This window comes from Onthophagus taurus, chromosome 5, assembly GCF_036711975.1.
Source record: "Onthophagus taurus isolate NC chromosome 5, IU_Otau_3.0, whole genome shotgun sequence".
Classification (NCBI taxonomy): Eukaryota; Metazoa; Arthropoda; class Insecta; order Coleoptera; family Scarabaeidae; genus Onthophagus; species Onthophagus taurus.
This window is the reverse complement of record NC_091970.1, coordinates 5,424,372-5,437,491: the sequence shown is the minus strand read 5'-3', so window position 1 is coordinate 5,437,491 and position 13,120 is coordinate 5,424,372. Positions and strand designations below refer to the sequence as shown.

The window sequence follows — 13,120 nt, the reverse complement described above, 5'->3', positions numbered from 1 at the left end:
CAAACAAATTTTTTGCAACTCAGTTTTGTTCCAGAAAAAAAAATAATCCTGACTAACGTTCTTTTAATCATTCCAATCGACTCAAAATGGTAAGTTCCTTTTTATTTTATTAATAATTACTCAAAAAATAATTTTTTTCCTAATTTTAGAAGCAAATAATAATAATTTTTTGCACCATCTTTATAAAAACCTTCGCTGAAGATGCAAGCTTTGAAAATGAAACTGTTGGTTCATTATTATTACCTCGCCTACATTTAAATCGTTTAAAAACAAAAACTTTACACGATTTAACAACGGCGAGATTAAGACATCTTTTACCAATCCCAAGACATCATCATCTTCTATTAGAAGAAACTCCAACTGATTTTATCGGCGATGAAACCGATTTTAATTTAAACGAAACAAATAATTTTGTTATTAATAACACTGATCCCTCTGATGATGAAATCAACATCAAGGAGATGATGAAAAAGATGTTTTATTACGTTATAGATGAACAAAAAAATAATTTAAAAAATAATAGCGTAAATGAAGAAGAATTTAATGGTAAAAATATGACAATTAACGAAGAAATTTTTAATCGGTTAAAAGAAATTTTTACTGAAACCGTTAAAGAAGAAATGAGTAAGTCTAAATCGATTTTAGTTAGAAAGAGGAGGAATAAAGAGGATTTTAAGAATCGTATGGATCATTTGATGCACACCATGATGCATAACATTAAAAAATATTTGTCAAATGAAACCGTTTTAAATCGTAAGTGACATTTTACCGTTTTTAGAGATTTTCTTGTCATAAAAAGTCCTTTAAAATGTGTCCAAACTCGACATATTTAACTTTAATATTAATGGAAATACAATCACTTCCGGTTTGAAACGTCAATTTTGACATATTTGTCATCTTCACTAAAAAACCTTTAAAACGAGTCCAAAGATGACGCATTTATCTCAAAAAACAAAAAAGTTAGAATAAAAAACATTAAACCCGAAGTTAGCTACAATGAACATAGCAATTTAATTTTTAAATATTAATACCAACCTTAATTTTTGATTTTTTCTTATTATATTTCCGTTTTTGTGACAAATTTTAATACATTCTATAAAAATTAAGAATATGTCAAAATGACATTGACATTTCAAACCGGAAGTTGCTTATATCTCGAGTAATATTGGAATTAAACGTATCATGTTTGGACTCATTTTAAAGGATTTTTCACGACGATTACAAATATGTCAAAATTCACGTTGATATTCTTAACCGGAAGTTGACGATAACTTCATTAATATTGAAGATAAATACGTCGTGTTTGTACTCATTTTAAAGGATTTTTAATGAAGATTACAAACATGTCAAAATTGAGGTTGACATTTTAAATCTTAAGTTAGTTGTCATATAATAGAAGTTTTATAACTTATCTGGCCGTCTGATAGCTTTCTGGGTATTTTTCGATTTATTAGAGATGCCGATTTCGCACGTGCTACGGAGGTGGAAGATGTTTATTTGGTCTTCCTGGGTTTATTCCATAAAATTTTATTTTTAAGTTATGCTTTTTCTCACCTGAATTTATTTTAACATAACTATGAAGTTTGATTTTTTTTCAGATTTATACGAAATGAATCCAAACTTAGATGAAGAAATTTTGCAAGATCTCGAACCTTTTATGTTGGATCAAAAAAGTGTTAACCAAAAAAATTCAGATTCAAATGAAGAAAATGAATCAAGCAAAACTGAAGAATTAAATGATTTTGCTATCAATAATGAAGATAATTTTAACGAAGATGATCAAAAAGTTATTGGTTTTCAAAAATTAGGAAGTGAAGGTGAAGAAAAATTAATAAATTTGGAAAATGGAAATGATCCAATTGAAAAACCCGACCAAAAAATATCAGAAAATGTTGAAGCAAGTCGTCATAAAGGAGCCCACACTCATCATTTCTCATTAACTCATGGAATTAGTCATCATCCAACCATTCCTTTACATCCTCCATTAAAACCCCACCATTTTTATTCTCACCCAAATCCTCCACAACATCTCAACACTCACGTAATTGTAAACAATCATAATTTGCCTCAAAATCATCATTATCCACCAAAGTATTATAATCCTCACCTTCAAAAATCATCAGAACTTGATTATTTAAGCTCATTTATAATTCAAGCTCCACGTAATTATCCTAATAAATTTTATGATCATTTGCAACGTTTTAAAAGATCCGTGCCCCTTTTAAAGTTAATAGCCGACCCAAACGTAAAGTTAGATATGCCAAAAACGATGGAAAATATTGGAACTGTAGCAAAAAATAGTTTCGAAGATGATAAAGCACCAATGTTCCACATAAGAAATATGGTTGGATCAGCAAAAAACGTAATTTTAGCCGCTTTAAGAATCCCGCCACAAGATATAATGATCCCAACTCAATACAAAATTATGGACCGTGGTGAATTAAAGAATCAAAAAAAATCGCCCGAAATCGTTTCAAGATTTTTGGATGATTCGGAAGAAGAGAAATTTTTAAATACTTTTAAACGAATGGGATTCATGTTAAGAGAAAGCATTAAATCTGGCCAAGAAACTCTTCAACATATGACCGATGTCGCGCATAGCGCTCGAAAAGCTTTCGTTACAACCGGATCCGCAACACCAAAATTTATCACACCATACGTCAAAGCAACAGCAATCAAAAAAGATAAAAAAATTCCAGAAAAATTAATGTTGATAGCACCAAGAATCGGCGAACTAACAGACGAAGAATCCCAACCAGACCCAACTGATGATTACGTTAAAATCGGCGATTTAATGGATGCTTTCGGAGTTTCAAACCCCGAGAAAAACAAAGTCGGATTAACCCGATTCGTAGTTCACCCAAAAAAGCTCAATAAAATCCAATCAAGATTCGGAAACAACGACGAAAAGAATAAAGATTTTTTCATCGTCGCCGAGCACATCGATGACGATAAAAACGCGATCAATTCAAAATCGATTAAAGATATGGTAGATGATTTGCGAGAAAAGATTTTAAAGAAATCGAAAAGCTCCAAAGATTCAATAAACAATCAATACGGAAAGTTAATGGAAAATTTGTTTCCCCTAAAAAATGATAAAAATGATAATAATGAAATTTCGGGGAAAATCGATCAAGATTTTGAAGATATCGTTAATTTTGATTGGGAGAAATTCCAAGATTTTAATAATAATGGAAAAGAAATTGATGCAGGTAAGGATAAATCGAATCAAAATGTTGATTATAATGAGTTGTATCAAAAAATTGTTAATGAGAAATAATAAAGATAATGAAAATTAAAATCTTATTATTACAATAACTAATAAATATCTTTATTGAATACGTCTTATGAGTTCATTCTAAACATTGTTTACAATTATAACCGAAAATGATCAAAACCATCAAAACTTGGTTTTATCTTTGAGCTAGGTTGATACTACTGATCGATGGAACAAAATAACTTATTGGATATGTTTTACGGCTTAATTCTAAATCTTTTTTGTATGAAAAGCTTTTTTCCATCACATATAATTAATGAATTATAAAAGAAAATTCATGAAAACGTCAAAATTTCTATTTTTTTAAAGTTGGGGTGGTGATGCTGATTAATGGAATAAATATCTTTATTCAATACGTCTTATGAGTCAATTCTAAACATTTTTTGTTAATAAAATAATTCTCCATTATGCACAATTAATAAGTTATAACCGAAAATGATCAAAAACATCAAAATTTGGTTTTATTTTTGAGTTAGGTTGGTACTACTGATCGATGAAATAAAATAACTTATTGGATATGTTTTATGGGTTAATTCTAAATCTTTTTTGTATGAAAAGTTTTTTTCTATCAGATATAATTAATAAGTTATAAAAGAAAATTAATAAAAACGTCAAAATTTCTATTGTTCTTACGTTGGGGTGGTAATGCTGATTGATGGAATAAATATCTTTATTCAATACATCTTATGAGTCAATTTTAAACATTTTTTGTTTAAAAAATAATTCTCCATCATGCACAATTAATAAGTTATAACCGAAAATCATAATCAAATTTGGTTTTATTTTTGAGTGGTGTAATGAATTATAAGAGAAAATTGATAAAAACGTCAAAATTTCTATCTTTATAAGTTGAGTTGATAATGTAGATTGATAGAGCAAATATAAATGGTGCAGAGGGAAATATTTATAATATTTAACTTTTTGTGCTTTTAATATAGGCAACCCAAATGACACATTTCAAATTGACATTTATCATAACCTCAATATGTAAACAAATCTTAACTGACAAATTCAAAATAGGTTCAAAAAATCGTTAATCTTTATTAATAATAATGTACCTGAAGACTTTACAAACAATTTTAAGTTCGTTTTTATTATGCACGATGGCTTTCGAAGATGTTTTACACGTTTACGGGATGGAAATGAACGAGATGACTCAAAAAGGAAAAATTCAATACCAAGTAAACAAAATAAATCTTCTTTATTAAAAACGCTATAAAATGTTATTTTAGTTATTACAAGAAAGGGGAAATTTACCTCAATACGGTGATTGTTGGAAAAACGCAATTCGGAAGGTAGATGATGGATGTAAAGAATTATCAGAAGAAACTCAATCGGAAGTTGCGTTGTATTTAACGAATTGTTTCTTAGCAATGTCTGGACATGAAATTTATAAATGCGAAGCTGATAAAAAACCTAATTTAAGAGGGATTTGTATAAGCACTATGTCCGATCGAGCATTTAATGTATACACCGAGTTTTACACTCACACTTTAAATATTTGTTATTTTTTAAGGGGCCAAATTTGGCATGAAACAATCGCCGAAAATACAGTTAAATTAGGCAAACAACTCCACGATTCAGCAGTTAATTTAGAAGAATTATTAAAGATTCAAAAAGAAAGTATTGAATTACAAAAGAATATGAAGGAATTTTTCGTTTATTTAACTGAGAAACACAAAGATTTCGATATTTTAACCTCAAATTTTAAAGAGTTACAATCGTGGTTGATGGGGAAAATAAGTTGGGTGGATAGTTTTGTGTTTTATTTTATCACTTCAACATTAACAATGTTTATTACTTCATTAAACCGCACAGTTGCAGCAAGATTTTATATGTTAGTTACCATAATGCTAAATTTGTTTATTGAAAGAGTCATTGGAACGATTATTTCGAATAGAATCACTAATATTTTTGATTTGAATCAAAAATATTATTATATAATTTCTTTATTAAGATATTTAGTTATTGTAATTTTAATATTTTTATTCATATACTCTTATTTTAGCCACAAAAATTATTTAATTGATAATAATTTAATGTTGGAAAAAATGTATAACAAAATAATGAGTTTAGATGAACGAATTAATGACGTAAACTGTGATATTTATAAAAAACAAAATGATTCTGCCAAAGAAAAAATTAATATTAAAAATTATGTTAAATCCGATTTTTCGATGAGATATAATCTAAGAAATCGATCTGCCACCCCGGAGGTTGCCCAAAAATATATTTAATAATTGTGTTTATTTTAATCTTCGTTGTGATTGTGTTTATGTGATTGTAATTTAATAAAATTGTGTTCTTTTTAATTTAATTCTTGGTTTTTCCTTCAAAAATAAAATTTGCGCAATCTTCCAATCATCCTACGCGCCCAAAGTAAATTTCGTTTAATAAATCTGGTTTTGGCAAAATATGTCAAGGAGATTTTAAAACAATAATTTAACAATCGCGTTGCATAAATTGGACAAGATAACCGCAGGAAGCGTATTAACCCATCAAATTAAAAGAAAGAAATAAAATTTACCTGAATTCCTGCTTGATTTCCTTCCATTTATAAATTAAAACTTTAGTTTTGAGGCACAACAATACCGATCGTTCCAACCTTGAATATCTATATACCAGAAGTGATGATTCACAATGCGTGAATTACATAAACAATACGTTTCTTGTCAAGTAAATTGTGTTATTATTAGCGTTTCTTATTCACAAGTTGATTTTATTTGTTACTTAAAAAATTAAGTCAAAAATTTGACGTTTTAAAAAGTGACGTTTACATCAAAACATGACATAACAAATTTTAGAACGTACCCTAATTTTGATTTTTATCTAAATTAATTATTTATAATTATTATTTTAAAATCTCCTCATTAAAAATAAACTTCCTCTTTACGTAACCGTATTTAAGATGTTTCTTTTTCTTTAATTATTCCCTTTAACGACCTATTGTGACAGAATACGTTCAAACATCACCCGAGGATATTACAGCAGGTGTAAAAGGATTGTTTAAAAAAATGTGTTTGTACACGCCCAAAACGCGTTCGTTTTCGTTTTCATTACGAAAAGTGTCGTCTGGGGGAGCGTTAAAAATGAGTAACACAAGGTTATAAGAAGTAGTATATAAACGAACTGAATGAGGCTTGGTTCTTCAAAAAACGATTTAGTTTTAATAGTATCCGATAGGTGGTTTATTCATTTAAAATTCTTAAATATACCAACATGAAGTTTGCCGTAAGTATTTAAATTTAAATAATTTTAATTAAAAAAAATTGTTGATGGCAATGAATATTTTGAGATAAATCAAAAAGTTATAAACCGTGAAAAATTTTCCTTGCTGACCTCACACGTTGTTCTAAAAGAAAAATAAAACGGTCGTTTTGTAATTCAAATAATTAGTTTAATTAGATGATAAATACTCCCAATCATCATTAAAACTAATTATTGTTCATTTAAATTCCTATTTTGAAAGCAAAAACAAATGATTATATCACCTAACAATATCATTTTTATTAAATTAATTTTTAGATCACTTTTCTTTTCATCTTCACCATAATCACATTGGTAAATGCTGGAGGTTATGGTTTATTGGGAGGATTAGATGGTTATAACAACAATTATGGAGGCTATTCCGGATATAGACCTGGTTATGGGGGATATTCCAGTGGATATAGACCTGGATATGGAGGATATCGCCCAGGTTACGGAGGATATGGTGGTTATAGACCTGGATATGGTGGTTATAAACCTGGATATGATGGTTACAAACCGGGTTATGATGGTTATGGTGATATAGGTGGTCAATATGGCGGAGGTTATGGTGGATATGGAAATTATGGTGGGTATGGAGGTTCTAATTATGGGGGATACGGCACAAATTATTTAAGCGGAAATTATCCTGGGTATAAACCTGGTTATGGTTCTTATGGATCTTATGGCGGTGGTTATAGCGGTTATGGAGGATATGGAGGAGTTGGTTATTATGAAAAATAAGTTCATTTTGTTAAATTTTTTTAACTACATCTTAGAAATAAATATCTTTTTTTAATAACAAATTTCCTTTTTGATTAGCTTGACATTAAATGAGTGTTAAATAATTATCATTTTCACTGAAAAATGTTTTTTTTTAACTTTAAGGAGTGTTAATCAGCGTCTAACGCTACATTAACTTAATTTTCAAGTTATTTTGATATTTTTACAACTGTCAGTATTACCTTAACCTCATTTTCACGTTAACTTGACGTTATTGGTATGTTAATCCAAGATTTATTCCATGTTAACTAAATTATGAGCTATATCAAATCTGAGTTGAATGTTATTTAGTGGTTAGCCTTATTTTAATCTAATTTCCACATTAACTTGACGTTAATGGTACATTAATCCAAGATTAATTCCATGTTAACTAAATTATGAGTTACATCAAATCTAAATTGAATGTTATTTAGTGATTAGCCTTATTTTAATCTAATTTCCATGTTAACTTGACGTTAATCCAAGATTAATTCTATGTTAACTAAATGATAAGCTACATCAAATTTAACTTGAATCCTCTCTTGAATCCAAGATTAATGAACATTAAGCATAATTCCAATTTTTAGTCAATTTTCCTTAAAATTTCGAATTTTGCCTTCTTCATCAAAGTAAATTCTTTAATTTGCAAATATCGTGTATTACCATTTGATAGAATTTGATGTATTAATAACAATGAAAAGAAGCTGAGGTTAAAATGCGATTAAAAATAACATCGAATATAAATAATAAGTTTTTACCTTAATCATAACCTTTTTATTCGATTTATTGTATCAGTGGTTTTCATCTTCATCAAATTTATGATGTATTTGTTATACAGTTTTATACCATAACTCAAGATTTATAATAATCGTCCACATTTTTATTAATTAATACAGAAACTTCCTGCATTTAGATAATGTATAAACATAACCTCAAAAATCGTTTTGTTTACGTTTTTATTGTGTTTTGATTCACTTTACGAATCCGTTACCATGGAGATGACAACAAGGATTGAATTGACAATAAAAAGAAAGTGAGGTTAAATGCGAAAAATTAATTAATTAAGGTAACTGATTAATAATTCGTATAAAAAAGACGAAAGATTGTAACTTCAAAATAATATTTTTAACATAATAATTCCTTAATAAAAAATTTACGACTTTAGTAATGAACGAAAATTTTAAATCTTACCTTAATTTGGAGATTTGAACTCGTTTGATCCATCAATGGTGTTTGTATAAATGTTAAATTTGTTAATTTGAAAGTTAAATGAGAATATAAAAACACTTTTCACTTAAATTGTAATTTAAAAATTAAACTGATTGATTTATGCGTTTACGCTTCTACGTGAAGTTTGCTGCAATCGCTGCAATCTGAAAAGCGTTTAAATAATTTTTTAATCAAAAAGATTTAATTATTTTATTCTTTTAATAATAATTATTTGATTAAAGTGAAAAATTAAAAAAAAAATAATAAATTAAAAATACTAATTGACGTTTAGTATTATAACAGTTGACGTTTAATGTGACATTTACGTCAAATTCAAATAATTTTACCTAAATTTTTATAAATTTACTTATATTGGTTATTGTAAAGTTGATTTTTTACATAAAATAACTTATTAATTACATCTTAGAAATAAATTAAATTAAATCATACAACGGACTTAACAAGAAATCAACACCTTTATTAATCCTTCGATAAATCCGTTTTGGATTTGTTAAATTTCCTTGTAAATATTGCCCATTAATCGGATTATAAGCACTTACATACAAACCGGGCTCATATTTAGTCGTTTCATCGTTTTGAATCGCTTCGTGAACCGGAATCGGGTTTGATTCATCAACTTTAGGTTTATTAGTACCAAATAGATTTCCAAAAAATGTTTGGATTAGCGCTCCATTATGGTTCATTAAAAAATTTCCTAACGGACGATGTGGTCGTCTTGTTGTTGAAAAGGTGTTATCATCATTTTCATGGACAACATCATCATTTTCAATATTTTCAGGTTTATTATTATTATTTTGATGATGATTTTGATGATTATTTTGGTGATTTTGATGATTATTTTGGTGATTTTGATGATGATGAGGTCTTTTTTGATTCATTCCATTTCCACAATTATAATTATAATTAACATCAACGTACGAGAATTGAAAAAAAGTTCTTTCATCTCCTTCACCTTTCTGTTCTTCCCCTGCAACTCTTTGGCAAGGTTTTCGTTTATTTTTTCGTCTTCTTCGTTCTTCTAAATCAGATTCGGATTCATCCCCACGAAAATTATCACCGTCTTCGTCAGTAAACGGTTTCGACGTTGAATAAGCAATTTCCATCAAAACAATAATCAAAAAACTAACCTAAAAGTCAAAAAATTAAAATAATTTTTTTTAATTCTTTTTAATCTTAACCCAATAAAAATTCATCGTTGATCTTCCTTCTTAAACTAACAACATTAAACTGTGGATTCCTTCCTGGTTTTGTGAAGTGGAGAAAGTTGATTTGCAAAATTTCGTAACGTCCAAAAATATTAAACATACCGAGTGTTTTATTTCTTTTTAATCGGTGATGAGACCTAAAAAAGTTTCTCTTTTAAAGGCTTTTTCGTTTTATTAATGAGATTATGTTTTAAGATCTGGGTTAAGGCTGAGGATGTTAAATCGGAAGAAAAAAAGATTAAATTAATGTGAGCTATATTTTAATTTTTTAAGTTTATTTAATATTTACGTGGGATAATGTTAAAAATCTTATTTAACATTTTGCGTGGGTTTAGTTCAAAACTTTCCTTTTTTGATTATGCAATAGTTTAGAAACATTTAAATGCAAAAACTGAACTGGATTTAAAGAATTCAACAGATTTAAAGTTGACAAGTATTAATATTTTGAAATTATCGCGCCATTTTCTTAATTCAATTTTCTCTCAAAAGATGGGATCATTTTACAAACATTCACTACAAAACTAACTTATAAAATGAAACAATTTAATTAAAAATTTCACCAATATTAATCTATTACATCAAAATAAAGGAATTTATTTATTTTAAATTGCAAAAATTTCAATTAATCAAAAATTTTTTTTTAATTTGTCATATTTGACAGATGACAAAAACACGTATGGAAATAGGTTATGTGGCACTAAATATTTTTAAATATTCGATTGTACACGTTAACAAATTGAAAAATGCGATAAAAATCACCCAAAATACTATTTTAAAAATGACGGAATTTTCATCTTAATTCTTCAATGCAAGATACCTTAAAAGACGGTATGGGGGTAATAAGAGATTGGAGAAAGGCTCTAAGGGCCCCACTACCACATCGGATTGTTAATAGAACATTACACAACCAAACTAATTTTGTGTTATGGGTCGCAATGATTGGGTTGTTAGTTTTGGTTGTTTTCTATGTGTTTCCTCGTAAAATTCGAACAGAGCCGAAAGTTTTTGGGGAATTTTATAATTATACGTATCCCTTGACGACTCCTATTCTTAGTAATGGGATGTATACATTTAGAATAGGTAAATATTAATTAAAATTTAATTAAAAAGTTATAATAATTCCTTTTAGGTATTATAGCGGATTTAGATACAAAATCGAAAAGTGATAAAGAAAAATTTACGTGGTATTCTTATTTAAAAAAGGGTTACTTAAGTTATAGTCCCAATAAAAGTATTGTAACAGTTTCATGGGATCGACAAAACCCAGTTAGGGTTGATACAAACTTTGCATTAAAAGATCGAGGGATGGAACTGAGCGAATTGGTTGTTTTTAACGGAAAATTATTAAGCTTTGATGACCGAACTGGAATGATATTTGAAATTTTTCAAGATAAAGCCACCCCATGGGTTTTATTATTAGACGGTGATGGAAAGTAAATAATTTAACATACTAAAAGATCCTTTAAGCAATTTTTTTATGGTTTAGATCAACGAAAGGTTTTAAATCGGAATGGGCAACTGTAAAAGATGATTATTTATACATCGGATCGATGGGAAAAGAATGGACCACAGCATCCGGAGATTTCCAAAGTTATAATCCTCAATTTATCAAAAAAGTTTCTACGAAAGGAGAGGTAAAAATTTAAAAAAAAATGATTTATAATTAAATAATAAATTTTAGATCACTCATTTACGCTGGGTGAATGAATACAATAAATTAAGAGAATCATTAAACATTTATTGGCCTGGTTACATGATCCATGAAAGCGGCGTTTGGTCTGAAATCCATAAAAGCTGGTTTTTCTTACCGAGGCGATGCAGCAAAGAAAAATATAACGAAACTTTAGACGAACACCGAGGTTGTTCCGTTTTATTAATCGCCGACGAGAATTTTCACCAAATCCAAGTGATAAATGTGAGATAAAAACCATAATTTTATACAATCATTGATTCTTTTTTGAATTAGCTTCCTAATTCGCACCCAACACGAGGATTCTCATCGTTTAAATTCATTCCGACTTCTAAAGACGATGTGATAGTAGCTTTAAGAACTGAGGAATTGAATGGAAACACGGCAACTTACATCACCGCTTTTAAAATAAACGGAGAGATTCTTTTACCCGATCAGTTAATTTCTGATTTAAAATATGAAGGATTTGAGTTTATATGAGATAGATAATTAAATTTAATAAGTTATAAAAAATATTTTTGAAATAAAATTTTAAAAAATTAATTAAGTGGTATAGGCAACCAATTTAACAAAGATCCTAACCTTACTTTAATAAAAAAGTAGGGTTCTACTTTTTTATTTAATTTATAAATTTTTTTTTATAAATCAAAGATCAAAAAGGTTAATTTATTCTCGATTAATTTATTTACTCTCAAACTTTATAAAATGATACATCACAAATTAATAATTATTTTCTTAACAATCTTATTGTAGGATCTTTTTCACGTGAGTAATACAGCCCGATTTTTCACCAATTTCATTTCGTAAATTTGCAGAAACTAATTTATTAAACACCTTAATACACGAATGCATTTCATGTTACCGGATGTTACAATAAATGTGAGATAAAAATCATAATTTTATACAATCATTAATTTTTTTTTAATTAGCTCTCTAATTCGCACCCAACACGAGTATTCTCATCGTTTATGATTTAAAATATGAAGGATTTGAGTTTATATGAAATAGGTAATTAAATTTAATAAATTATAAAAAATATTTTTGAAATAAAATTTTAAAAAAATTAATTAAAATGGTATAGGCAACCAATTTAACAAAGATCTTAACCTTACAGAACCCTACTTTTTTATTTATTTTATTAATTTATTTTTTTTTTTTGATAAATCAAAGATCAAAAAGGTTAATTTATTCTCGATTAATTTATTTACTCTCAAACTTTATAAAATGATACATCACAAATTAATAATTATTTTCTTAACAATCTTTATTGTAGGATCTTTTTCACGTGAGTAATTCAGCCCGATTTTTTCCCCAATTTCATTTTGTTAACTTGCAGAAACTAATTTATTAAACACCTCAATACACGAATGCATTTCGTGTATTTGCCACGTTGTTACCGGATGTTACGATTTAAAAAAGTGCGCAAATAATTCCATCGATTTCGATTATTGGATATCGGCAGGATCTCCTCGTTTAAATCCAAACGAAGACAATCAAAGTTCTTACGTAAAATGCGTCGACGATGATAATTGTATTTTAAATACTATTTACGACTACGTTTATACAAATAATCCGGGTGCAAAAATGTGTACATATCGAGACGAAGATTGCCGAGATTTCTCAATTTTACACATCAACAAACGTAATTGTAGACGTTTCGGAAATCGAGGAGAGATTAGGTTTGATAATTGTGCTTCGAAACGATCGATT

The 13,120-nt window shown here is 28.0% G+C and overlaps 6 protein-coding genes across 7 annotated transcripts in view; 4 read left to right on the top strand and 2 right to left on the bottom strand.

The window, feature by feature from the left end:
- Positions 1–8,624, bottom strand: part of LOC111426567 (Kelch like family member 18) — a 29,086-nt gene extending 20,462 nt beyond the window's left edge. Inside the window, exon 1 of one of the 2 annotated variants that reach the window (XM_071195964.1) lies at positions 8,477–8,624. The gene's annotated coding sequence lies outside the window, so the exon portion shown is untranslated. Of the gene's footprint in view, positions 1–5,804; positions 5,977–8,476 lie in introns of those variants that run through there. The other variant, XM_071195963.1, reaches the window with a different exon arrangement.
- Positions 37–3,295, top strand: LOC139429787 (putative leucine-rich repeat-containing protein DDB_G0290503). Its single transcript, XM_071195962.1, has 3 exons — positions 37–89; positions 150–753; positions 1,599–3,295. The coding sequence occupies exons 1-3, from the start codon at positions 87–89 to the stop codon at positions 3,278–3,280; spliced, it is 2,289 nt and encodes a 762-aa protein (XP_071052063.1). The 5' UTR covers positions 37–86; the 3' UTR covers positions 3,281–3,295.
- On the top strand, positions 4,248–5,594 carry LOC111426771 (uncharacterized). The gene is made up of 2 exons (XM_071195967.1): positions 4,248–4,458; positions 4,510–5,594. The coding sequence occupies exons 1-2, from the start codon at positions 4,330–4,332 to the stop codon at positions 5,512–5,514; spliced, it is 1,134 nt and encodes a 377-aa protein (XP_071052068.1). The 5' UTR covers positions 4,248–4,329; the 3' UTR covers positions 5,515–5,594.
- LOC111426571 (prisilkin-39-like) lies at positions 6,398–7,329 on the top strand. Its single transcript, XM_023061174.2, has 2 exons — positions 6,398–6,508; positions 6,803–7,329. The coding sequence occupies exons 1-2, from the start codon at positions 6,497–6,499 to the stop codon at positions 7,265–7,267; spliced, it is 477 nt and encodes a 158-aa protein (XP_022916942.1). The 5' UTR covers positions 6,398–6,496; the 3' UTR covers positions 7,268–7,329.
- A 162-nt stretch (positions 8,625–8,786) lies between the features above and the next one.
- LOC139429788 (GATA zinc finger domain-containing protein 12-like) lies at positions 8,787–9,861 on the bottom strand. Its single transcript, XM_071195968.1, has 2 exons — positions 9,694–9,861; positions 8,787–9,642 (listed from the first exon to the last, which is right to left on the bottom strand). The coding sequence occupies exons 1-2, from the start codon at positions 9,706–9,708 to the stop codon at positions 8,929–8,931; spliced, it is 729 nt and encodes a 242-aa protein (XP_071052069.1). The 5' UTR covers positions 9,709–9,861; the 3' UTR covers positions 8,787–8,928.
- A 510-nt stretch (positions 9,862–10,371) lies between these two features.
- Positions 10,372–11,953, top strand: LOC111426614 (soluble calcium-activated nucleotidase 1). The gene is made up of 5 exons (XM_023061222.2): positions 10,372–10,800; positions 10,850–11,153; positions 11,207–11,354; positions 11,402–11,635; positions 11,687–11,953. Exons 1-5 carry the CDS (start codon positions 10,527–10,529, stop codon positions 11,888–11,890), a joined length of 1,164 nt encoding a protein of 387 aa, XP_022916990.2. The 5' UTR covers positions 10,372–10,526; the 3' UTR covers positions 11,891–11,953.
- The last annotated feature ends 1,167 nt before the right edge of the window (positions 11,954–13,120 follow it).

Excerpts from the sequence above, each read along its gene's own strand:
- LOC111426771 (XM_071195967.1), top strand. The coding sequence starts at position 4,330 with ATGTACCTGAAGACTTTACAAACAATTTTAAGTTCGTTTTTATTATGC. Across the intron at positions 4,459-4,509 it reads AAGGAAAAATTCAATACCAA|TTATTACAAGAAAGGGGAAA; the intron begins GTAAACAAAATA and ends ATGTTATTTTAG.
- LOC111426614 (XM_023061222.2), top strand. The coding sequence starts at position 10,527 with ATGCAAGATACCTTAAAAGACGGTATGGGGGTAATAAGAGATTGGAGA. Across the intron at positions 10,801-10,849 it reads GATGTATACATTTAGAATAG|GTATTATAGCGGATTTAGAT; the intron begins GTAAATATTAAT and ends AATTCCTTTTAG. Across the intron at positions 11,636-11,686 it reads ACCAAATCCAAGTGATAAAT|CTTCCTAATTCGCACCCAAC; the intron begins GTGAGATAAAAA and ends TTTTTGAATTAG.
- LOC139429787 (XM_071195962.1), top strand. Across the intron at positions 754-1,598 it reads AAATGAAACCGTTTTAAATC|ATTTATACGAAATGAATCCA; the intron begins GTAAGTGACATT and ends ATTTTTTTTCAG.